Raw genomic sequence first — 26,475 nt, 5'->3', positions numbered from 1 at the left:
ACATTAATTACCAATATTCTTGACTATACTTTATGAAATCTGAGTGTAGGTTTAAACATTATCCTGAAGGAAATCACAAATATGTAATACATTTCATTAAATCCCTCCAATTTACTAGTACAATTGAGAAGGTTGATCTATTTTAATGGAGGTGCTGTTCTTAAAAGATGTTGGGATGTTATTTGTACCTTGGATCAGTGAACACTGACTTTACCTTTTGGACCTTTCTGTCAAGTAAAAACATAGGAGTTGTTTTATCATGAACCAATGAATTTTACATCCTTTGAACTGTTAGAGTAGTTTCCTGGTTCCGAATGGCCCCTAATAAGTAGTTGCAACATTTTGATAGAATTCACACTGAACTCTAAACGTGTCTGAGTTTTTGTTTTCGAGACTTATGACTTCCCTGTTTAAAAAATGCTTAACTATGTCAAGTAGGCAATTCCCCTTGTCCGCCTGTTCTGTTTCTTGGATGAATGTCCAGTTTGCAGTAATATGACATTCACAACCCTTAAAGAAGAATAGGCTACTTTGATTTGAGAATAGTACCGGGTTGGGAATCTTTGAGGAAAGACTCTTTAAGGGCCCCACTGCCGAGACATTTACTGGTCTCCCCTCCAGTAGAAAGGAGTGAATTTGACTCACTAGAACAGCCTGGGGTGGTCTTCATTTGTTCTCTGTTTTGGTGGAAGGTTGAAGGGAGGACGGTATGCTGTTTTGAGAACTCTGCCTGATGAAGCAGGTGTGATCAACTAAGTAGCTGTACTTGGCGCCTGCAGCTCCAAAACTCTGAAACCAGCAAGCTTGACCACAAGTAGGAGATCCTTTATGATTGATACTCTGTCTGTGAGCGGTGGTCCTGAACGTGACTACCTGTCAACTGAATCCTCTCTAATTGTTTTAGTGAGGATTTCAGAAAGTTGACGTTGACAGTAAATCCTAGTCGAGAGGTTTGAATCCTTGAGGTCACAGTGGTTGTGTAGGCAGTATTCTTGGAGAAGTCCTCCCCAGGGAGTCTGTCATGTAATGATAATAGCACTGGACATTCCACAGTAGCGATAAAGCCACAAAGGGGGTCATCAGTTTTATCAACATGCTTGGAACAGAGTCCAGACCATGTGTTGTATTTTGCATTGGTAATGCAGATTTACATGGACAGACTGCAGCAACTGAAGTAGTGTTGGTCTACCTTGATGTACACCGAGTCATGTTGAACTTGTGCCACGATGTATGCCATTATTGGCATCTGGAACGTGGGTATATAAAGGAATTGATTAGGATAGTGAAGGTCTTAAATGGGGCTGAGCCATCCCCACCTCAATTCCACTATGTGGTTGGAGAAGTAGCCGTGCCCCACTCCGGGGGTAAAGGTTGGCTTTGTGGCTCCTATGAGGAGCTACTGGGCCTCAGCCAGATGTTCTGAAGCCACTGATTGGGGCAGAGGTGGTATGGATGCCAATGACTTTTGGAGCTGCATTCCATGGTAATTTCGGACCATTGTGTTCACTGAAGTTTGCTTTGTTCATACATCACCTGATCCCAGGAATGATAGTAGATTATCCAGTATTTGGGTGTCTTTCATAGATTCACATGCCTGAATCATTCCCCGTCGTCGAGACGAGAGCCTCCGGTATATAAAAAAGTAATGTCCTAGAGACATACATAGAAAAGAATAGGCCTAAGGGTCTCACCTTAGTAGCCTATCCACGTCCTTTTGCAGGAAGGACCAAACAGAGCAGGCCCCAAGGGTCCCACCTTGGTGGCCTATCTGGGTCCTTTTGTAAAAAGGACCAAATAAAGAAAAACAGCCAATCAGCTACTACCTCCTTCTAGAACCTTCCTGCCAGGAGCCCAAGTCTCTCAGATTTTCTACCGCACGTTGTGCTAGGGAGTCTCCACCTGAGTTCTCCTCCGGAATTTCTCTTTTTCTTCTCAAAACGAATTTAATTGTCTTCTAAAGTTATGTCTGATAGCCAGAAGAAGGGTCTTTTCCGGGCCTGTTCCTCCTGCAGCAAGAAAAGACTTCATATAGAGGATAAACATGAAACATGTTTATATTGCGTCTACCCTCACCATCAGGCAAAGGACTGCAAAATATGTCGGACCTTCTCCAACAAGACCCTCAAGGACAGAGAAGGTCGACTTCTACTATGGCTCAACAGACTCAAGACCAAGACTGATGACTTGGTGTCGGAAGGTGAGTGTGTCTGGAGCGTCGCATTTTTCCTTGAAGAGGCCAAGGGTTTCTTCCCCTAGCCCCACAGACACCCCTCCTATGAAGACTTCTAAAAAGTCCTCAGAGGGCAAGCCATCCGTGTCTGGCAAGGACCTTCCTGTCCCCAGGAAGCAGCCGCTGGTCCCGACGACGACAACAGCGTCGATGGTTCATTCAGCGCAGAAAACCGTCTCGACGTCGACGACGACGGCATTGTCGGCTTCCTCCTCGACGACGAGGACGACGCCTTCATCGTCGGCGAGCAGACCTACGCCGTCGACCATCCCGGTCACTCCATCGACGACGAAGATGTCGTCGACGACGAGGCCATCGTCGAAGACACCGGCGACGACGACACCATCGACGAAAACAACGCCGTCGACTAAGTCTACCTCGTCGACGAGAAACATCCCGTCGACGGTGGGAAAGCCGTCGACGGCGGGGACCTTGCCGTCGACGAAAATGTCGTCGATGAAGACACCGTCGTCGCAACCGTCGTCGCAACCACCGTCGACGACGAGTAACTTACCGTCGGCGAAAATACCTACCACGGCGCTGTCGATTCCAGCGTCGACGTCTACAGGACCATGGAAGGAGTCTGCACTCTTATCACACGCCATGGATGCCTTTCCACCGCAAGTGAGCCATGTCACGGTGAAAATTACTAAACGGCCTATTACGCCACTTCAGATGTCGCCCCGTAGGGTACAACAACTACCTCCGGCCTGTCTATTGCAAGGTCAGGAGTCGGACGAGGACTCCTTTACGCAGGCTACTAGTCCATCTGACCTGGTTCTGAAATGCCAGACTACAGACGAGGAGCCGGAAGAGGAGGAAGACCTTGTACAACAACTGGTCCAACTTCCGACCCAGACCCGGGTTACTCCTATGGTGTGTCTCCCCGCATCCATCGTCTCAGACCTGCAATTCCTCATAAAAGATTATAAGGAAAGGTTCCCGGAGAAACACTCTGCGCCTGCACTTCCAGCTGCACAGGCGCCAGCTCCTTCATCTCGACATAAGCCAACTCCCCTGGTCATTGAAAAGACACAGGTATCAATTCAGGACGCTCCCTCATCTGACGAAGAGGAGAGGGAACAGGAGGAAGGTGAAGTCGATGACGACCAATCGGACCCGGATGCGGACCAGGATTATGTGGCACATTCTCCAGCCTCTCCGAATCCACAGACCTCGGAGTCTCCACCCGCAGACATCGGTGGATTCCACAACATCATTGAGCGGGCTGCCAAGAGGTTTCATATGTCCATGGAAACTCAGGAAACTGAATGCTTCCTTTACGATTTCAAGGAGCCCACTAAGAAGTCCACAAGGTCAATCCCAATCATTGACTTTATATGGAAGCAGGGCAAACAACTCATGCAAACTCCTGCTTCGATACAGGTGGTAGTGCCCAGGCTTGATAAAAAATACAAGGCCACCTCATCGGCACCAGCATGCCCGACAGGTCACCCCAAGGCAGATTCCGTGGTGACTCAAGCAGCGCAGAAGAACTCACGAAATCCAGCCTCGCCTCTGTCGACGCCACCTGACAAGGAGGGCAGGAAACTGGATGCCGTTGGCAAACGCTTCACTACCACATCGGCCATGACGGTGAAAGTGGCTAATTCGATTGCATTATTGGGCCGTTACAATCGCCAGCTCTGGGCGGACATTGCGCCTTATCTTTCGAATCTGCCGGAAGATCTCAAAGAGGAAGCACATTCACTTCTCTTAGAAGGCCAGACCTCTGCTTCAGAGCTCATCGACTGTGCCATTGATGCCGCCATGACTGGTTTCCGGCAACTGGCAGGGGCTGCAGTCCTGAGACGCCCGGGTTGGCTCAAGGCCACCACTTTCCGCCAGGAGGTGCAAACCAGGATATTAGATATGCCTTACGATGGCCAGCACCTCTTTGGTGAACAGATCGACGCAGCCCTCACCACCATTAAAAAGGACACGGACACCGCCAAGGCTCTGGGTACTCTACAATTCCGGACCCAGTCCTTTCGTGGCAACAGGGGAAGAGGACAACCTGCGTACAGAGGTTCCTATCAAAATCGGTCTTCCTACTCATATTCACAGTCCAAGCCGCAATTTCAACAGCGGCAAACACAACAGGGACGCCAGTCTTCCTACGGCAAATCCAATTACCGAGGAAAGGGCCAAAAACGACCTGCTGGCAACAGACAATGACTTGTCTCCCCGGCTAGCCCCTCCACCACTACATTCTTTACGACTTTGAGGAAAGCTGACATACTTCCTACAAAATTGGCAAACTATAACAACGGATCGGTGGGTACTCCAACTCATTCGATTTGGACATTCCCTAGAATTCACCTCAATTCCCCCAACGACACCACCTCGCCATCGATCCCACAGGCACCTACGATTACTTCTTCAGGAAATTGCTTCCATGCTAAAGAAGGGAGCGATAGAGAGAGTTCCACAGGCCTGCAAGGGACAAGGCTTCTACTCTCACTTCTTCCTAATCCACCAAAAAGGAAAGAAGTGGAGGCCAATCCTGGACCTCAGGGCACTCAACGTGTTCCTAAAGAAACAATCGTTCCGTATGGTGACTCTGCAAGAAATCCTTGGTCTTCTGGAGAAAGGGGACTACATGACGTACTTAGACCTTCAGGACGCCTACTACCATATACCTATTCTCAAAGGGCACAGGAAGTTCCTCAGGTTTGCGGTGGCAGGACAACACTACCAATTTCGTGTCCTTCCATTTGGCCTCAAATCTGCCCCGAGGATATTTACCAAATGCCTATCACCCGTGGCAGCATTCCTTCGTCACCAGGTGTTTCCATACCTGGACGACTGGTTGGTAAAGGCACCAACAGCGGCCGCCGCAGCCTCATCCTCCAGCGCCTGTCTGGATATTTTCCACCGCCTGGGTCTGACCCTCAACGCCGAAAAGTCGACACTGGAACCCACCAAGGTCATCACGTTCCTTGGAGCGACTCTGGACACAGAGCGTGTCAAAGCTTTCCCCTCTCAGGAGAGAAAGTTCAAACTCATCTGCAGTGGCTTCGCGGAGGACTCTACCGGTCCGCACGTTCAAGTCCCTCCTCGGCATGATGTCTTCCTGCATATTGCTCATTCCCCACTGCCGCCTGAAAATGCGTCCACTCCAAGAGGAACTGACAAAGCAATGGACGCAAGCCACAGGTTCTTTCGAGGATCGCATACGAGTCACTCGAAACATTATCAACCACTTGCAATGGTGGACATCACTCAACCATCTGTCAAAGGGTCTGCCGTTCCTGCTCCCAGCAGAACCACATGTAATATCTACGGACGCGTCCCTGGAAGGTTGGGGAGCAGTACTCCAGGAACTCCAGATCAACGGCAAATGGACGACACAGGAAACCAAGCTCCATATCAATCTGTTGGAGTTAAGAGCGGTCTTCCTGGCTCTACAGGCGTTTCTGCGACGCATTCGTCACTCCCCAGTGCTCGTCAGGTCGGACAACACCACGACGATGCACTACCTGAACAAACAGGGGGGGACGCATTCGATCTCGTTATCTCGAGAATCGCAAAGAATATGGAACTGGCTTCTGGAACATGGAATAATGTTGAAGGCGGAGTATGTCCCGGGCAAGGACAACGTCTTGGCGGACGCACTGAGCAGGGAGAGATCCCCTTCCCACGAATGGGAACTGGACATGGAGGTGCTGGACCGTATCTTCGAGGAGTGGGGCACTCCGAAAATAGACCTTTTCGCCACCAGGGAGAACGCCAAATGCCCAAGCTTCGCAAGCAGGCATCACCACTCAGGAACCCTCGGGAATGCATTTTCCATCGCATGGCGCAACGTATTTGCGTACGCCTTTCCGCCATTCCCACTGATACCCAGGGTTCTCAGGAAGATGAAATCAGAACCTTGCACTCTGATCCTGATTGCTCCATCTTGGCCGAGGCAGCACTGGTTCACGGAGCTTCATCGCCTCTCTGCCCGGCCCCCTCTTCGCCTGAAGCAATTTCCGGCCCTGATCAAGATGTCCCAAGGGCAGGTCCTCCACCCGAATCTGAGCTCTCTGAAGTTGTCAGCCTGGCTCCTGAATACCGCGAATTCAGCCACCTGAACATCCCGCAGGAGTGCAGAGATGTCCTTGCGAAAGCTAGAGCTGACAGCACTAACAAAACCTACTCACTAAAATGGAAGCGATTCTGTTTCTGGTGTGTGGATCATGGTTTGCACCCCTTCCATGCCACTCCACAGCTGCTGCCATACTTATTGCATCTTGCGCAATCAGGCCTTGCGCATGCATCCATCAAAGTACATCTAGCGGCGATTTCAAGGTTCACAAGGACGGCTACGGGCCCATCTCTGTGGGCGGACAGACTCATCAAACAATTCCTAAAAGGCCTATTCAGATCCTTTTCACGACCACGACCAATTCCTCCTTCGTGGCACCTCAATGTGGTTCTTCATCAACTAATGAAGCATCCCTTCGAACCCATCCATAAGGCTGAGATCAAGTTCCTCTCTTGGAAAACGGCCCTCCTCCTGGCGCTAACCTCTGCCAGAAGGGTCAGTGAGTTGCAGGCTCTATCCATCCAAGATCCTTTCCTACAATTCAGGGAGGACAGAGTCATTCTGCGGACTAACCCTCGCTTCATTCCAAAAGTCCCCTCGGACTTCCACCTTAACGAACCAGTGGTGCTTAGATCGTTCTTTCCGAATCCTACCACTGTAGCCGAAAGAACTTTACATTCTCTAGATCTGAAGAGATGTCTTAAATTTTACATCGATAGGACACAACACTTCCGGAAGTCATCCCAACTCTTTATTGCCTTTAGTAGACCACGACTGGGCATGCCCCTGACGAAGCAGAGTATCTCAAGATGGATCTCTTCTGCGATCACCTTTTGTCACGACAAGGCCGGACGGCCTTTAGACTCACGAGTCAAAGCTCATTCTACAAGAGCCATGTCCACGTCTGCGGCGCTGTTCGCTGGAGAGCCGATATTGGACATCTGCAGAGCGGCGACCTGGACGTCCCCGCACACCTTCACCAGGCACTACTGCCTGGATACTGAGCTGATGAAGGATGCAGCAGTGGGCCGAGCAGTGCTTCGCCATCTATTCCAGTGAGGTGAGCCCTCCTACATCCCTCCATCCTTTACTGGTATGCACATTCTCTTATTGTATTTATATGCCATTGCATTTTGTGTTTTTTAATCACGTGATATGTATTATCTACATACTCATACCTGATGTTCCATACAGAATGTGCATAATGTATTGCTCGCTACTCTGATTCAGGCATGTGAATCTATGAAAGACACCCAAATACTGGATAAGAAATGCGTTACTTACCTGTAACTGCAGTTATCCAGTATTAGTGTCTTTCATAGATTCACATGCACCCTCCCGCCTCCCCTGGCAGGGCTCACCTTTCTCTCTAATGAGTTTACGCCTAACTAGCTTGGTGCGTACGAAAATCTGAGAGACTTGGGCTCCTGGCAGGAAGGTTCTAGAAGGAGGTAGTAGCTGATTGGCTGTTTTTCTTTATTTGGTCCTTTTTACAAAAGGACCCAGATAGGCCACCAAGGTGGGACCCTTTGGGCCTGCTCTGTTTGGTCCTTCCTGCAAAAGGACGTGGATAGGCTACTAAGGTGAGACCCTTAGGCCTATTCTTTTCTATGTATGTCTCTAGGACATTACTTTTTTATATACCGGAGGCTCCCGTCTCGACGACGGGGAATGATTCAGGCATGTGAATCTATGAAAGACACTAATACTGGATAACTGCAGTTACAGGTAAGTAACGCATTTCTTAAAAGCCACACACTACTCCCCATAGCTAGAGTGACTTGTCTCATGAGATGAAACACTCCTGGGCCACGAAGACACCAGTCTGTTTGTTTTGGTGACCGGTCTGACCTTCCCTTTGAATCTTTCCAGCGTGTTCGGTTCCACTTTGTGTGCATAGATACGAAGTGCAGGTTTTTGGTTTTTAACAGCTTTGAGAAGGCATCTGCAGTTCTACCACTAAGAGTAGAATTCCCACAGATAGTCAATAGGATAGAGTCTACAGACGTGTAAATGCCTAGCGGCTCTGGCATGTGATGCATTTCCAGCCAGTCCTTGTGTTAGTAGCCAAAAGGACCATGTTTTGAAGGGTCATTAGTTTCTTTTATAACACAGAATATTTTCCATGTTTTTCTTTCATGACATTTACATTGTGCCAATGTGCCTCTTATTTGCGTGCAATCTTCAACTGATTAACTGTGGTTCAGATGTCTTCTCAGTGACAGCTGTATTCTTTTGGCAAATAGCATCTTTGTTAGAAAGGCGACCCCGGGGGAGGCAGAAGAGGTCTGACTGACCACCCCTAGGTCCACCTCTCCGTCAAGAAGTAGCCGAGCGTTACCGAGAGGCCTCCTGGGTGAGGGCCCTCTCCTAAGATCGTACAGCAGAGTAACCACAACACTACAAATGGACACCACACCAGAGGTCGAGTTCGTAAGCTTTATCAGGAAATAAAGGTTGCTGGTTCTCAGCTATATGTACAAGTAGATCGAGGGGTCTGTGAAGTCTCGTAAACGGGGTCAGGGTAGCGGGACAGTCTCGGTTGGGGTGCAGGAAGGGATACCCTGCGCACAGCTCTCAATCCTCGAGCCGGGGGTTCCGAGAGGTTGAGCCGCAGCAGCGCCAGCAGGCTCTCCAGGGTATCCTCAGGTTACAGGGAAAATGAGTTCTTCTGGTGTCGGCCGTGACAGCGTCAGTCGGGCTTTCCAGTCCAGGATACAACTGACGTCCTGCTCCGGGGCTGGCCCAGATATAGGACTGGAGTCCTTTGATGTCCGGACCCTTGCGCCTGGGGGCCAGAGGGGCCGGGAAGATGGTGTCCATACACCCAGCAGGGGGGTGGAGCCAGCACCCAGGGATGCCGGGGCGATCGATACCAGGCGTCCGGGGACGGCTGGAGGCCCATCGAAACTCCCCTTCCTCCGGGATCTGTCGAGTGGCCACTCGACCACCTGGGTAGATCTTGGCGCCTCGATGTCGGGGCTTCGCTGGGGCCTGGGCCGGGGCCGAGGCCACGTGTTCGTGACGTGGTGGGCCCAAGATGGAGTCGGGCGAGGCCTCGTGCTCAGGACGGGATGGGCCCACGATGGAGTCAGGCCGGTGTGGTGGCCCGTGATGGTAACCGGACCGGTAGTGATGGTGCGTGCAGGATCGGGCGGAAGGGGCCGCCTGAGGCTCTGTGGAGGGCCGATGTCGTCCGGGGCCCGCCATGCGGGAGGGGTAGGACCACGCCATGAGGCCGGGTCCAACAATCTTGTTTGAAAAGGTTGCCCTACATTATTCTACTGACTGATCCATCACAAAGTTTATAGGTTTATTTTATTATCTGTCTGAAGCATGGGAGATTTAAACATTGTAATGCTTGCTGGCAGGTTGAAACTTAGTATCAGTAGTGGGTTGTGAGAACTTGAAGAGGAGTCTATATAGTCCTTTGGTATTGTTCCAGTTTCTTTTTTGCTACATTTGATTGTTTATAGATTACATTTCTATGTTTATGATGTATAGTGCTGATTTCTTTTTGTACACTGTCTCACCAATTACTTATTTTTTCAGGAAATAATGTAAGCAGTTTTGATAATATCACAGAGGCAGACCCACAGCCTACACAAAGTGACTTCACCAAAATGCAGGAGCCAACGTTGGTTCCTTCATCAAGGTGAGTTGAGAAATTGCACAAGACCTATATCAAACAAAAACATTTATTGCCTGACTCCTTATTCCTTACCCCATACTATTCTGTTAACATGCAGATTTGTTGGCACAAACCACAGTGATCACTGTTCTGCAAGCGGAGCGGAGTTTAATACAATAAATCAAGTAATAAAAGCTGATTTCTTCTTTTCTTCCTATTACTGTTCAGTTCTCCAAGTTTAAGTATCAAATGAAATATTTCACGTTAGTAAAATAGGCTTTGTTTGAAAAAACACACACAGAAATACTCTAGTACTATTACGGGCTGTACTCATTTAAGATTGCATAGTTTGCAAATCAGAGGACCCACTTATGGTGAGAGCACCCAGAACAGACTTAGTTGAAATCTTTGTTAAGCGTTATGCTGAGGTTCTTCTCAAAATTAATTTCTTTATGTAATAAAAATGTTATTTCACCTTGAAAGCGGGGTTTGTTTTAGCCTTCATTTTATTTTTTTATGTTTGTTGGCCTTCCTGGATTTTAGGCAAAAGCCTGAAAAAGGAGTCTGCATTTTTGGATCTTCATTGACAATCATAAATGCCTGATTATTTCCCGAGTGTTTGCACGGACCACAGAACACCTTTATATGAAAATTACTTCCATGTAAACAGCATCAATGAATGTCTTTGTCCCTTAATTTATATATAGATCTCTGCGATGAAGGCCTAAAAAGGCCTCAATTTTCATGAATGTTCAAATAAATCCTAAGATTATGTAGACTGGACTGCAGTGCATGATTTATATACCAAAATCAAAAAGCCACTATATTATAGTGAAACCAGGAATGTAGAAATGTAGTGTTAGGCTTACATTAAACAGACACAAAAAAAGAAGCCTTTACCTTTAAGAAGAGCCTGGGAGGCACCCCTGCCCAGAATGCCTTCTTTGTAATGGCAAGTGCCTCTCTGACTTAGTTCCTTTTTATGGTAAAGTGTAGTGAAAAAGTATTCCTAGTTTTGCGTGGATGTGTGTATGCACGCACACACACACACACGCACACACACACACACGCACACACTCCTTTCTCCATGTTCTCCTCCTCCTTCCTCTATCTCCATCTTCTCCTCCTTCCTCCATCTTCTCCTCCTCCTTCCTCCATCTTCTTCTCCTCCTCCCATCTTCTCCTACTCCTCCCTCTTCTCCTACTCCTCCCTCCGCCCTCCGCCCTCCGCCCTCCGCCCTCCGCCCTCCTCCCTCCTCCCTCCTCCCTCCTCCTTCTTCTCCTCCTCCTCTTTCCTCCTTCCTCCTTCTCCTCAGTGGTGCTAAATAGTATATATTATTATCGACTGGCTGCATGTTGGTTTACAGTTTACAGCTTACAGTGAAATAAAATATCATTAAATGAGCTTTGTGCTAATAAGTCAATGTTTTCAATTGCAAAAGAAACTAAGAACCATTTTAAAGATTATAGCGATCATTCTAAGCTGGTGGTGATTTTCAAAACAGTTTGTGAATTGCTGCCATAATGTGATGAATGCAAACATCTTAAAATGGAAGCGAACATACAGCGAAATTGAGTGTTTATATTTTAACCAGTACCAGAGGAGAAAAGTTAGTCATCAAACCATATACTGCCCATTATTGAAGCTCAGCATTGTGATGCTGTGCCACAGAAACTTTTCCAACTTAATAGGGCTAAGCCTGCAGTAGCTGTAATAAAGGATTCTGCTTGATATTTGTTTTTAATAAACATGTTTTTTTATTTAAGAAAAAGATAAAATATTAAATACGATGTGTTGCATTTGAAACTCAGAAAGGGATTTTGTTGTACTCTGTAAATCCATGCTCCCAAAAGCACTCAATAAAATATTTACTGTTTTGCTCCTGTTGATGTAACGTAACAGGTATGTTTAATTGTCCCTGAAGTCAGTATTAACTTCAACCAGATACCCATTTGAGATTAACTGCAGTCAGCAAGGGAACACAGCTTTTGTGAATAAGTTCTTCGATCATTAACCTCAATTTTTGCAGCTCTACTGTCTTTCCTTTTTAACCCTTTCCTATAATTGTAGGTTGCCATCCAGCGAGGTTGCCCTTCCAGATAAAGAACAACCTGAGACAGAGAAAGCTGAAGAAAACCTCATTGTTCAACTGGTCCAAGAAGAAGAGGAGGAGCCACGTCAATCTACTGTAACTTTATTGGGCAATGATGATCAGGAGGAGGACAAGCTGGCATGGTTCGAGTCTGAAACACAAGTTTACTGCAGTGAATTGATGACCATCTGTTGCCTCTCCAGCTTTTCAGAGTTTCTCTTTAAATGGTGTTCTGTTGCTATGGTCCTTCACCGCCAACATAGCAAAATGGTTGAGAGGAACCGGGATAATGGCTACCTAGCCACTCATCAGCCATTAGCAGTTCCAACGGAGGAGATCCCTGCTAATGTTGTCGACTCACCATCACTTGAGGATTTGGTCAGCAAAGTGATTAAAAAATCACCCAATTTAAATACTGTTAGTCTTCCTGATACCTTGCACATTGAATCTTCTGTTATGAAATCCCTAGAGGCAATTGAGTTGGAACCTAGTTACCCTCAAATGGTGTCTCAGTCAGACTTGCTTGAGCTCACTTCTGAAGAAAAAAAATCTGCATCTACCACAACCTCAACCGAGGTCACCAAGTCCAAAGCTGAGCAGACAGAGGAGCAAACTCCAGAATCAACATTGGAGGTTCAACATAAAATGGGAAAGACTGAGACTCCTCTTCCTGTAGAGACACCAACTTTAAGTTCAGAGACTTTTCCTGTGGGCAAGGAAATAGATACAGAAACTAATAAGCTTACAGACACTACATTGCCTATAAAATCTACGCAAACAGTCCATTCAGCTGAGCTCCCCACCACTGTAGTAGACAAGGACATAGTGGAAATAAAAGAAAGTGTATCTGAGATACTTAAGCCAACAGTAATTGAAGGGTCAGAACCCAGTCCAACCCTGGGCTTTAAAGAGGATGAGCAACCCACTGATGATGCCCTTCTTAGTGCCTCTGCTTTGGGTGGTTTGCAGAGAACTGCTACAGATTTTTATGCTGAGCTACAGAACTCAACTGAGTTAGGGTATGCCAATGGCAATCTGGTGTATGGTTCGAACCAGAAAGAATCCGTTTTCATGCGACTTAATAACCGCATCAAAGCCTTGGAAGTAAATATGTCTCTCAGCAGTCGATACCTGGAAGAACTGAGTCAAAGGTAAGACAAACCTGTACAACATGCCCAGAGCAGTATGCATACCTATTGATTCATATAAATAAGTTCATCTGTCGCCTCCCAGATGTTAAGTAGACCGCATTTGGGCTCCCCAGGGACCAGGTTCTCGCTGACCCTCGTGATGAGGGACATACCCGCCCCCCAGTACGACGCTATCGCAGGGCAAGTCCATATTGTGTGGAAAAACGTGCCAACCTCTCCACATTGTCGCAAGCAGAGCGGGTTGTCTGTTCTTCCGATCTTACAGAAGGTAGTTCTGGTGTAATAAATCCTATGAAGAATCTTGAGTTGTACGAGACTAAGTTTAGATGTGGTTGCTACCTCTCTAGGGGACACCAGCGCCTCCTGCCAGTCTGTCCTCTAATTCACCCAAGTCTGCCTACCATTTGCTTTTAAGCTTTGTGATCGGGTCTGGCATGTTATTGACAATTTTTCGAAATGTGAGGGATATCGCCTTTTTATCCATATAGTCCGTCAGTAGCCTGTCCGCAAGTGGGGAGGCCTCAGGTAAGGTGGTGTCGGGGGGAAGGTGGTGTCTTGGGGGGGTGGGGGGAGAGGATTGCAGCTTCAAGAACGTGTTTAATCTGTCGGTAACGGAAGTACTCCGTTCACACCATTTCGTATTTTGCTTGGAGTTGTGGAAACGTGATCATTTGTCCCCGTACCCAAAGGTCGTCCACCTTGGATATCCGGATGAGGTCCCAGTTATGAAAGCCCTTACTTTTGTCCAACCTACCCAGTCTGTCCGTAACCCATAGGGGAATGGCCCGTGTGAGTGTGTTGTACCATCCTAACTTTTTTTGCACTGTTTTCCAGATCTGAAGTGTATGGTTCGTAGGGCTCATCATGTGTCAGGTCTTGTTATAGAGCGCCTGATGAGGCCCTGTCACTCCAAACTGTAACCTATTGAGAGCGTAGGCCGGGTCCGCATGGGAGACAAGAATCCACTGGTTTATCACCGCTAGCTGAGCGGCTCAGTAATAAAACTGTATATTCAGGAGTGCTATGCCTCCATCGTACCAGGTGCGGTACAATTTCACCATAGCTATACGGGCTGGTTTATTGTCCCAGAGGTGTTTAGTGACTTCGGCCTCAATGGCGCGGAAGTAGGACTCGGGGACTGGAAAAGGTGCATTGTGAAGGGCGTAGGGAAACCTGGGAAGCGCCATCATTTTAAAGAGCGCCGCTTTTTCCAAGAGCGAGAGTGGTAATGATTGCCAGTGTTGGGTATCTCTTTGCAACCGTTTCAAAGGGGCTTGAAGATTGAGGGTCATAAATACCTCTGGGTCGGGAGTGATGTGAATCCCTAAATATTTAAAGGTGTCCTCCACTATCTTTACTTCACAGCCATCCGGGAGAAGTGGGGGGGGGACCCCTCAGTACATAGAGCACCGATTTCGTCCAGTTGATCGTATATCCTGAACAGCGTCCATAGGCGTCACAGATGTCTAACAGACTGGACAGCGAACGTCTGAGAGAGGCCATGTATAAAAGGATATTGTCCGCATATAAAGATATGCGGTCTTCGTAGTCCTCAGTCCATTTGAGTCCTCGGATGACCGGGTCCTGTCGTACCCAGGCCGCCAGAGGCTCCAACACTAGGGCAAAGAGAAGGGGCGACAGCTGGCAGACCTGTCTCGTGCCACGATGTAATGGAAAATCTTGCGATCTATGCCCGTTGGCTACTTCATGGGCTATGGGAGCCGTGTAGAGTAGCCGACCCAGGAGCAAAATTTCGGTCCAAATCCCAGTTTCCTACGAACAGCAAAGAGGAAGGGCCACTCAACTGTGTCAAAGGCCATGCGTGCATCTAAGGATAGCATAATAGCCTCTTCTTGAATGGTATGCCTACAGCCCAGCACATTATGAAGGCGCCGGAGATTTAGAGCTGTATTTCTCCCGGGCATGAACCCGGATTGGTGTGGATGTATCAGTTACTAGGTGCGGCGTGAGCCTGTTTGCAGGGCCTTGGCCAATATCTTGGCCTCAGCATTAATAAGAGATATTGGTCTGTATGAGGAATATTCCTGCACAGGTTTACTGGGTTTATGGATGGCCACTATCGTCGCCATCCTCTGGTCACGGGGTAGTTCCCCTTTTTCCAAGCTGGCCACATACATTGCCATCATGTGCGGTGTGAGTGTTGTCGTGTTACGTTTGTACCACTTGACTGGGATTCCATTTTGCCCCAGTGCCTTCCCTGACTGCAGTTTACCAATTGCTGTCGCAATTTATTCCACTAAAAGCTCTACCTCTAAGGATTGGGACTCCGTTTTATTTAGTCTGGGGAGTTTAGTATCTCAGAGGAACTCTTCTGCATCCGATTGCGTAACTGTGAGGGTAGAGGTGCAAATCTGTTCGTAATGGAGTGCTAGTAAGTCAACTATGTGTTGTGGGTTCTTAGTAACATCCCCCGTGGGAAGTTGAAGTCCTGTAATCCACCTCTCTGCCCTCTCTTTTTTATCAAGCCAGGCCAAAACCCTACCAGCTTTGTCCCCGCTTTCATAGATGGTGTGTTGAGTCTTGGAGAGACGTGTTTTCGCTACCTCCCACAAATATTCCCTGTACTCCTGTTTTTTGAGTTGCGATAGGTGAGCATTTGCATCAGAAGGGTCCTGGCTATGGGTTCTTTTCATGTCTCAAATGTATAGGAATCGGACTGTGCACAGTTGCTGGTATTAGTTAGTTGTGTGGGTGTTCTGTGCTCCAGGGTATCACCCTCTGAACAGTGTGTAATAAAAAACATTGAAGTTGCATCCCCATATCCAAGCAGTATGTCCCCCGGGCACTGGAAGAAAAAGTCCTTACTGAAGGTTTTGACTTTTTTGTGTCCGGTTCAATGAAACCCACTTGTTCCGTTGGCTTCAATATTGTTTAATATTGTTGTAATATCACAATATTATCTCTTCTCTTTTTCAAGAACTTCAGTTCCCAGAATGCAATATCTCCGGTAAGTTCGCTTCACAAATCCCAAAGTATCTCAATCCCAATGCATTTCGGCCATGGGCCTTTGTCTGTGGATTATCTGCAAATTAAATGTGATCTACTTTAAGTCTGTTCATACAGAAGAATGCCTTTGATTATCAAAATGTAAACAATCGTAGCCATGAGGGACCATGAGTGACCCGAAAAGGGTTAACGGGTGTAGTACTTAATGCTCGGTGATGTGTATAAACTGGTGACTCCGTAAATGGTAATAGAAGTGTCACATGCCGTTAATCTCTAGTGCGCGTGACCGCTGTCGGGCCTCGGTGTCGCGCAGCTTCGGTTGCAGTCACCATTTCAGTTCGGGAAACAAATGTCCAGATGCGGTATCCCACCCAAAGAATGTCTATCTTATCCGATTTATTCCTCCTCCTCGGGCCGTGTTCCCGCTTCCGACGTATCTGCCGCCTGGGTCAGGGACTCTGATTTTGTTGTCTCTCGAGCAGTGTTCCGGCCAGGTTTTCCGCGATGTTGGACCTGGTGCCACCCCTCCTGCCAATCTTGCGTCCTCCGGTGTAGTGAAGAACCACGCTTTTCCATATGCCTCTACTCTAAGTGTTGCTGGAAATAGCACAGAGTATTTGAGGTCACGGTTTCTGAGTTATTGCTTCACCGGCATGAATCTCTGCCGCTGTTTGGCCACTGCGGCAGTGTAGTCTGGGAAGAAGGATATTGTACTTTGTTGAAACCGGATATGCGGAGCCGCTCAGTATGAGATCATGGTTGCGAAAGTTGAATATGCGTGCGAGTATAGATCGCGGGGGCCCCAGGGCGGGGTCTGCCCCCGGGGACCCGATGGGCTCATTCAACGGAAAAGTAATTGGAAAGACCCCTGGGTTGTAGGTGGTTCTTGACCAGGTCTTCCACAAAGAGGTCTATAGCAGGGCCACCTGTTTCCTCCGGCACACATCCTATGCGTACATTATTGCGGCGGGAGCGGCCTTTATGGTCGTCCAGCTTTGCTGCCATGACCCTGTTGTCCATTTCCAACCTTTGCACTTGTTTTTGAAGAGAGGCTGTGTCGGCACTCACAGTGGCCATTGTTGATTCGACCTCCGTCATGCGGAAGTCGGCACGGATAAGTGATAGTTCAGTGGTCACAGTATCTATACAGGATTTGAGAGGTATGTACCTTGTTAAGGGTGGCCATGAAGTCCTGCAGTGTGATTTCTTTCCCAGGTGTAGTCTCTTTACTAGACGCCAGCTCAACCACTGTGCGGTCGCTCGCATCTTTATCTATTTTAGAGTAGGCGTATTTGTCCAGTTTATTCTGTTGAGTTACTCGTTGGCCCCGGCACCCCATCTCGCCTTCCCTACAGCTGCCACGTACAGTAACTGACCTCCTGAAAGCAGTATTCACTGCCGCCTGCCTGTGCTACCTAGTTGCACACGCGGCCTGTCGGGTTTCCTGCGATCTGGTGCTTTCCACTGCGGATATTGGTATGTGGCTGGCCCGGGACTGGAACAGGGTGTGAAGTCCAGCGTGCTTGGGGTGAGCTGTGGCCCAGGTTCAGAAAGAGTCTGGAACGGGATAATTGCGGGTCATGTCGGGCAAGGATGACGTCCCATCGGCCCCAGCGCAGGTAGGTGTCTGGGCTACTGCAGAACCAGCCCCAGCGCGGGCCCACTGTCCGTTCAAGGAGGTCTCAGACAAGTTTGATGGCTCTGTTGTGATTGAAGGTAGAGTTGGATCCCACCAAGGCCACACACCACGAAAGACGCGTGGCCTCGCAGATGCATGTGGGCATGTGGGCACACACGCAGCAGACCACTGCATACGGTCCTGTGGCGCACCTGGGCCCGGTCGCGCCAGTCCCAGAGGAAGCCTCCACTGCAGTATGCTTCTGCTACTTGCAAGTTCCTGTCCAGGCCTATCTGTGTAGGCCCGGGATGCAGCGGCCAGTGTGACCCCCCCCCTCCCGCAGCTATATGGGGTACCGCCGCACAGCCAAGATCGTGCGGAGGTGTCTGCACAACCCAGGAGGTGGGCTCTGTGTTAGCACGGCAGCGCGGGGTGCGCCTCTCCATTCAGCGCCGCCGGGACCACACTCACGGATATTGCTGCCGGACGCAGTGCACACTCCAGTCCCCGGTCGCGCCCGTAAGTGGAAGGCCGCTAGTGAAAGACTGCCGCCACACGCACCCGAGAAGTCGCGACGGGCGGGGCAAGCAGCGCGATGTGTGCAGGCAGAGTTCCGACACTCCTTCTGTCAATTTCAGCTGGTCCGGTCACAGATAAAGGTGACGGATTTGATTGCAAAGCCCCCGGAGGTCTCGAGCTATACTAGGCGGCGGCCATCTTCTTCGGCTGCTGGCCACGCCCCCCATGTGTCTAGTAGTTTTGTTGAGTTCGATCATAATAAACATCTTACTGGGAGTAATCAATAGATTCCTAGTTGCAATGATCCAGTGAACCACGTCCGCTCAAAAAAGTCTTGCCACCGGGCACCAGCAAACATATGGACACAGACTTGACTCGTGTTCACCCGGATGAGCAATTTTGGGAGGGTTTACATTGAAATCAAACACATTCTTGCAGTGTAGGATCTTGTACTTTAGCAACTCACCTTACTATAATACTTATTCTTAATGATGGAGTCAACGTTTCCGGAGTGATCTTCTCCCCCACACATCCAGTCCATTTTTCTTCTAATCGCAGTATGTGATTTTATATTTTGTTATTGAATATGATATCCAGCAGTCCTCAATAGTCCTTTGTAAGTCTCGCCTGGTGTTAGCAGGGCGCATGCGCTGCTCTCGCCATGGCGAGGGCCTTTTGGACTCTATACGGATTCCAAAGTGTGCACGCGGACGGTCAGAAGATTTGCATGCGCGGACTGGATGCTTTACTCGCGGCGTGAAATGGACGCACTATATTTTTCAGTGTGCATGCGCTGCACACTGGCGACAGTTTAGGCACGTGAGTCTCTCTCTAGCGTGCCTCGTTCACCCCGCTCAGTATTGTTCCCTCCCTCGTGGGCTTCCCTCTGTGTTGATTTCTCTCAGTGTTGTTCCCTCCCTCGTGGGCTCCTCTCCCCTGTGCCTCGTTCACCCCACTCCGTGTTGTTCCCTCCCTCGTGGGCTCCCCTCCATTTTGCTTTCTCTCTGTGTTGTTCTCTCCGTCGTGGGCTCTCCTCTGTGTTGCTTTCTCTCCATGTAATGGGCTCCCCTCAGTGTTCCTTGCTCTCGTGACTGCTTGTTTATTTCTGGTCTTGCTGTGTGGTGGGGCGCCATAACGAGAACGGGACAAGCCAGCCTTGCTACAAATGCGCAACAAAGCACTTTTTACTTATAAATCACGTTCCACAAAAATGCAGGGTTGAACAGGAATACCCTTGGCCAGTATTATAGCTACAAGTGAACTGATTAACGTTGGTATGTATACTCAATTCAACGACTGATAAGCAGTGCAATCTTTTGTCAGCAGACATCTCTGGGGAACAAAGGGCTAAAAAAAAAAAAACAAGTGAAGTTGTATACACAAACCAATGTTAATTTTTAAGTATTTTGGGAAGGTATTTATCAGACAAAGTCCTGTAAATCTTCAAGCATTCGTAACATGGGAAACGAAATATACAGGAAGGGTACTACAATGCAAGTTGCATGTACTTGCAAAACGTGAAAACATTCAAAAGAGTAGTGCTTCTATTACACGTTTTGCCTTGTGGGAAAGCGTAAGCTTTATGGTGACAAGCCAGTGGTCAGTACTGATTTTTTTTACTTAATAAACTTTTACGGTAGAGGAAGTAGAAAGGAAGGAGGCTCGCTTTTTATATTTTGAAAAGCTTGCTAAAGGCAAACAGACTTCAGCTGTTGTTGGTTGTCACACTGTACTAGAACCTGTAGACACGTACTTCATTACATGGTATCACACAAATTTCTATATTTGGCGAGGGTTGGATAATCCTTGTTCAAACTGCATATTGTTTTGCAAAATGTAGATGTACCATTTTATGACAAGCTAATGATGGCTATCTTGTTTTTTTTTTTTTACATGTTCAAATTCAATTGACATTGGTAGTAAACAATAATGTTTTACAGTTAGTATGCATAAATCGTAATACAATCATGGAAACAATCCCAACCACCCCCTCCCCACAACAACCTGCTCACGATAAAAAGAAAAGTGCAATATAGCTGATCTAAAACAGGTTCGTTTATGAAATCTAAGTACATTGCTCGACAGAACCCAATTTCCAACCTCATGCTCAACCGGCTGGCTCCCTAGATGCCACATCTGCAGGAGGCTCTTTCAAAGCAGATGGCATAGCCGTCCAAAGGCTAGTCTGTTTATTGTGAAATATTACAAAAAGGGCAGTATGCTCCATACTATTTATTATGCAAGGCATTCACTTAGGGCTGTAGGCCTTTTACGGCAGAATATTATTACACTAGGTTATAGACTGCAGACTTGTCTTTTTCTGTATGGAAGTTAGCAAATTCTGTGCTAGGCAAGGGTTTTGTGTTGGTTACTCTCTCTATCCAACTCGGATGAATAGAAGATTTACACCGTGACAATCCCCACTAGTTTTCTTTTTTTTTTTTTACTGTTTTGCCAACTGTAATTTTCTGCATGTTTTTATGACTGCTTGTACACCTAATATAGCTGCTTAGGAGGACGCCTTTGTTGAATACATTAGGCATGAGTGGGTTATGGGGACAAGCCAATGATAAACGTTGGAGGTCTATTTAGAAAATGGTATGTGAAATGCCAGAGATCTAATCTGTTTAAGAAAAATTATGAAACGGGGAGTACGGTTGACATATATATTGTAAAAGCATATGATAAAGGCAGCAGGCCTGGTATTACATTGTGGACTAGACTATGCACAATAACACCCCAAGATGCCACTGATTCTATGTTGAATTTTTCAAATTATCGATCATTGCAAGATATGACTGCCTCATTTTCATTTTAGCCATTGCTTTGCTATACAATACCATTAGCAAAGCGAATGGCTTTAACTTAATCAAAGACTAGACTTATTGCATTTTCAATGCTTGTAGTAAGACTTACGCATATCTGAGAAGAGCACTCTAGAGTGAGGCTCTTTGCGTTTTTTTATTTAACCAGGCTTGAATTTGTAAATACTGGAAGAATTCCTTTTGTGAAATATTAAACTCATTCCTGATGTGCTGAAATGATTAAAAGAGCCATGTTTGTATAGTTGATAGAGGAGCTGTATATTACACTATTGTGATGTACACAGAATTTCGATATTACTATCTGAACTAGCCCTCTAACCACAAATTCCTTGTTTTGAAATAATCCCCTGGTGTCAGACTGGATCTGGAAATGTTTAGTGAGCAGTACCCCTGTGCGCCAGTAGGTGGCGTCATTTGCGGAAGACAGGTAAGTCCCACAGATGCGAGATGAGCACGTAGTCAAAGAGATCTTAGACTGTGCCATGCCCATCGAGTTCAACAGACGAGATGAGGTAGCGTCGGCACTCGAGGCCTAGCTCTGAGGTGGAGTCTGCTCCTGGGCCATCTCCATGCCTCCTGGAGTTTCCGGGAGCTGGAGTGACCCCCGCTCAGTGACGTGAACTTTGAGGCTATGCACCTCCTATTTGAGTGGCCCATCGCTGCTGGAGTGCCATCAGGCCCTGCTGGCTAGGGAGGGCCCCTATTGGTCTTGTCCTGGCAGGTTCGTCCCTGGTGCCATTAGGGCCATTAGGGCCACTTGGATCCGTGGATCCCTGGCACCGGCTTCTATTCCGACACCCCCGGCGCTGCCAACTCTCCACAGTGGCGCCATCCCCAACTCAGAAACTGAACCGGATGGGCGTCGGCGGGTGCTGACTGGAGACAGACTCCTTTCTACGATAGGACTGGATTGGGGATACAAATGGGAGGGGCCTAAAGACCCTTAAGGATGCCAGGTACAGGACCCTGAGGACAACTAGTATGAGGATCTGGTGGATGCCAATGGTCTGGACACCTCCCCAGACACTGGCCTGGTCTCTCCCCCTACCGTGGCTACGGAGGGGGATGCCTCTTTCAGAGTGGTGGTGTAAAGGGTGGCTGAGGTCCTAGACCTTACTCTGTGGCAGTCAAGACAAACGTCTTGACCGAGGTGCTTCAGCCGTAAGTTGCCCCTTTCGAGCAGTTACTCCCATTCAGTAAAGCCCTTACTGGTTTCCTACTTCTGTGCATAGGACAATTTCCCACTGCCATTTCTCCGCACCAGGGGACCACAGTATCCTCCCCCAGCCGACCCTCGAGACCTTGGTTGTCCAGGCCTCCAAATGAAACCCATGCGCATGCCCAACTACTTCAACGTACAGGGAATTCAAAAGGCTAGATCATTTTGGGAATAGGATGTTATCTAATACCAGCCTGGCACTGTGGTCTGTGAACACAGCATTTCTCTTGGGCCAATATTCCCATACCATCTGGGATTCGGTTGCATGAGGGCTGCCCATGGTCTCGGAGGAGGCCTGAGCCATATTCTCTCAGCAGTTGCTGACAGGAGGGACACAGCCAAATTCACCTTCCAATGTGGACTGGATACAACTGAATCGCTTGACAGAAAAATTTCATCTTCAGTAGCCCTCAGGCGCCACGCCTGGCTGCGAGCCACTGGTTTTTTGGAGAATGTCCAAGCCTCGCTTTTGGACATGACCTTTGATAGCTCTCGGTTGTTCAGAGAGAAGACCGACTCTGCTTTAAGGATATCCAGATCCTTGGGCCTTTCCATAGCCCAACACCAAACCAAGTCAGCCTTCCATGGCCTCAAGAGTGGCTTCCAACCACGTCTTGTCACCCCCAGGCAGCAATCCTCACAATCTTTTCGTGGTCAAGGACGCGGTTACCACCGACCATGTAGGACAGGCACCTAGAGGTCCTGCCAGTTCACCACCTCCCCGGCAGCCACAGTCTCCAAACTCTTTTAGTATTCTCTCCCACCCTCATAGACCGCTTCTAAATGTAGGGGGGGGGGACACAGATGGTCATTGACATAGTAAAGTATTTATAAATATTATATCAAAGCTTTCTTGGAAATATAGTTCACGTGCTCACAAGGAAGTGAAAAAGCGTGATGTGACGAGTGACTGTGACATATAAAATATACATCACATTGACAACATACACAAACATCGTCTAGGGTAACCTCTGTCTGCGAGTTTTTTACACAGGACCTCTGCTTCCTTAAAGTCCTCCTTGAATTTGCAGTTCCTACGAATCCTAAGAAATTGGCCATAAAGAAGTCCGTCCCAGAGTGCTCAGGGGTGTGAGCTAGTGTATTGGAGCAAGGTATTGCGTTCTCTGGGTTTGCGGAATAGTGTGGTGTAAAGTTCACCATCAAAGGTTTTAACTGTCACATCCAGATAGTCAATCTGAGCATTATTATGATTGTACGTGAACTTGAGATCTGGTTGACAGTTTTTGAGCCACAGAAAATACCGCAGTTTATTCACCAACTATGGGAGTAATTTTGGATACCGCTGCCACAGCTGAATAAGCACATTGCTGGATCTCCCTACTCACTAAGTTAAGCTCCTGGAGGTCACTGCATTAATTGCACCAGTAAGTGCTTTCCCTTACCAAATATTAATTGTGGCACACGCGCACGCCTCTTTCTTTGTAACAATTCACTCCCTCTCCTTAGGGTGTATTTTTGGGTCCTGATTCCTTCCCGTGACAGTCCATCGTTTTATTCCATCTAAGTACCAGGCTTATTCAACAAGCATCTTCCTCAGGGTCGCCCAATAATTAACCCCATGTTGCACGCTTGCATTTATTCCAGTTCCTTGCCACATCTGTCAGTATTAAGTTCACCTTTCTGCCATGGTTTTCGTAGTCACAGACTTGCTAGTTTCTCATTTGATTTATCTCACTCCTACCCTAATCACTCAATGGCTTAAATTAAATGCGTTTCTTCTATTGTTTAAATGATTTTGAATTTGTTTCTTTTATGATAGTACAATGCTTGATTAAACTCCAATCTGTCGATTTAATAAAAAAAACTGGGCTTCTCTGATTATATCCACTGGAAGCACCTGGCAATCACTTTGTATATGTATTTATTAATTTTTAGAGTTTTGTGTAGCGCTAGCTAGACCCGGAGGTATCAGAGCACTTTACATAGATGAGAATGTGATAGTTGCACAGGTTACATATAAGTAGATACAACTAGCAATGTACAAAACTTTTGAAATGCAGCTGTAACAAGGGAAACACACAGATACCAGTAACAAAAGAGTAGAGGGGATATGGAATTGAGCAGACAGTAGTTAGATTGAATTCAAGTCCTGCAACCCGGCACCAACTATGGTAACACCCTTGGTCAGTCTAGCCAACTGTGCCTTAACAAAGGCAGACCTATTAGGGTCCTGTGTAGAACCCACAAACGGGCTGGGATCGCAGCATCACAGCACAGCGGGCCTGCTTCGCTATCCTAGCTGAAACTAGCTGACCGCCGAGAAGGCCAGCAGATGGGGGCAACATGGCCGCCTCGCACCCACTATCTCCACGGACAGGATGCAGGCGAGTAGTGAAGCGATGGGGAAGCATGAGTGGATCTCTGCAGTCCGTCGCGGGGCACAGGCCAGGCCGCTGACACCTATTGCAATGGACAAGATGGGCTGCATAATGTGCTCTTATCGAAGACCCCCCACCGCTAGGATGGAGGACTCGGTCCGTGGCCACCAGTCCCATGGACCTTCACCAATTCAGAGGTTCAGTGGAGACCCTGCAGACCCCAATGACTCACCAGTGGAGGAAGGCTATCCCCACTCCTGAAACCCAAGAGGATGAATAGGTCCGCAGACAGGAACCCAGTGCTCTCTCCACGCCCCGACCTGTAAAACCATCAAGGGCACCAAGGCAGCCGCCACCGGAAATGTGTAGGGCCGCTGCTTCGAAGATAATCCAAGATTCACTTTTTGTTTATTCCAGTGGGAAGCAGTCGTAGCGGGATGCAGATTAATAGTGGCAGTGTCCAGAAGGTAGGTGATTTCCCTGGATTAACACCCGAAGGGTGATCCCGAGCCCGTCTCCTCTCTGTGCGATCGGCCATCTTACTAGGATTCCGCTGGCTGTAGTCTTTCTTGTTGCTATGGTAGGCTTCATCTCTTTCGGCTATCGGATTGGATAAGCCCTGGAGGATCGCTGAATTGTAGCCTTCAAGTCCCCGGGGTGGTGTTGGTTCGATGGGGGGCTTTTCTCCAGGATTTTCGCCAATAGGCGAACCCTAGCCAGGGAGCTCCCGGCTGGAGCTCCTTACCAGTTGGCCATCCTTGACATTTGTACTTGATTTAATCATTCAGGGACAACTTTTAAAACAAATGTACCTTGCTTTATTCTTATTTTATAGATTCCTCATGCTCACAATTCTTGCCCTGATGATGATCAAAACGCCGTCGACCTTTTAAACAACAAAAACTCCTTTAGTGTTTACATTTATCGTGAGGAGTTTGTGTATGTTGTCAATGCGATGTATATTTTAAATGTCACCTTTACTCGTCACATCAGTTGTTTTTTTACTTCCTTGTGAGCACGTGAACTGTATTTCCAAGAAAGCTTTGATATATTATTTATAAATAAATACTTTACTATGTCAATGCCCATCTGTTCCCCTCCGTACATTTAGAATCTGTCTACTGTTGTTCCTCCTGGCATTTATTTAATAAATATGCCCTATTCCATAGGCTAAGTGATTAACACTCTCTTAAATTAACAGCTCTTGCTGTTCTAGAACCTTCTTGGCCTTACATGAACTACTGTTATCTCATAATACTATTGACTACCCCAGGTTCGAATATCGGGGCTCCCTTGTAGTGCAATACACTCCCACCATCATAGGCATCCAGTGAAGTCCACCACTAGAGGTCAGTAACATCTGATCGTTGGGTTTTACAGCTCATCCAAAGGGGGCTAAACCCTCCCCTTTGTGACGCTCCAGCCCATCCATGCCACCTACGTATGACAAGCTGCCAGAGGACCACCTTTTCATGCTTTGCCAGGAGGTGTTAGCTCTCTAGGCCAAGGGAACTATAAAGAAGGTGCCGGCATCAGAGGTACTTTGTGGTTGCTATTCCCACTACTTTCTGCTGCCCAAGATGTATGGAGGACTTTGTCCTATTTTTAGACCTGTACCTTCTCAATCTCTTCCTGAAAAAGGAAAAACCTGCGCTTGCACAAGTCCTGTCTGCCCTGGACTCAGAAGACTGGATGGTATTGCTGGACTTGCAGGACACTTATTTTCACATACCCATCCTGCCTGCCCACAGGTGCATCCTGCGGTTCACTGTAGGCCAAGAGCACTTTCAGTTTGTCATGCTCCCCTTCGGCCTTATCAGTGCCCCTCGGGGGTTCATGAAAGTGATGCT

At 47.7% G+C, this 26,475-nt stretch overlaps 1 protein-coding gene across 6 annotated transcripts in view; it reads left to right on the top strand.

Moving 5' to 3' along the window:
* Positions 1 to 26,475, top strand: part of SUCO (SUN domain containing ossification factor) — a 570,127-nt gene that overhangs the window by 403,572 nt on the left and 140,080 nt on the right. For all 6 annotated transcript variants that reach the window (XR_013594734.1, XM_078642395.1, XM_078642375.1 and 3 more), the window contains 2 exons: positions 9,816 to 9,918; positions 11,966 to 13,138. Coding sequence is in view for 5 of the 6 variants with exons in the window: in XM_078642395.1 (XP_078498521.1) it covers positions 9,816 to 9,918; positions 11,966 to 13,138 (1,276 nt within the window). In the remaining variant the exon portion in view is untranslated. The remainder of the gene's footprint in view (positions 1 to 9,815; positions 9,919 to 11,965; positions 13,139 to 26,475) is intronic.

The sequence above is a fragment of the Lissotriton helveticus genome, chromosome 1_1 (assembly GCF_964261635.1).
Source record: "Lissotriton helveticus chromosome 1_1, aLisHel1.1, whole genome shotgun sequence".
In the NCBI taxonomy this organism is placed as follows: Eukaryota; Metazoa; Chordata; class Amphibia; order Caudata; family Salamandridae; genus Lissotriton; species Lissotriton helveticus.
This window is presented reverse-complemented; position numbering and strand designations above follow the sequence as displayed.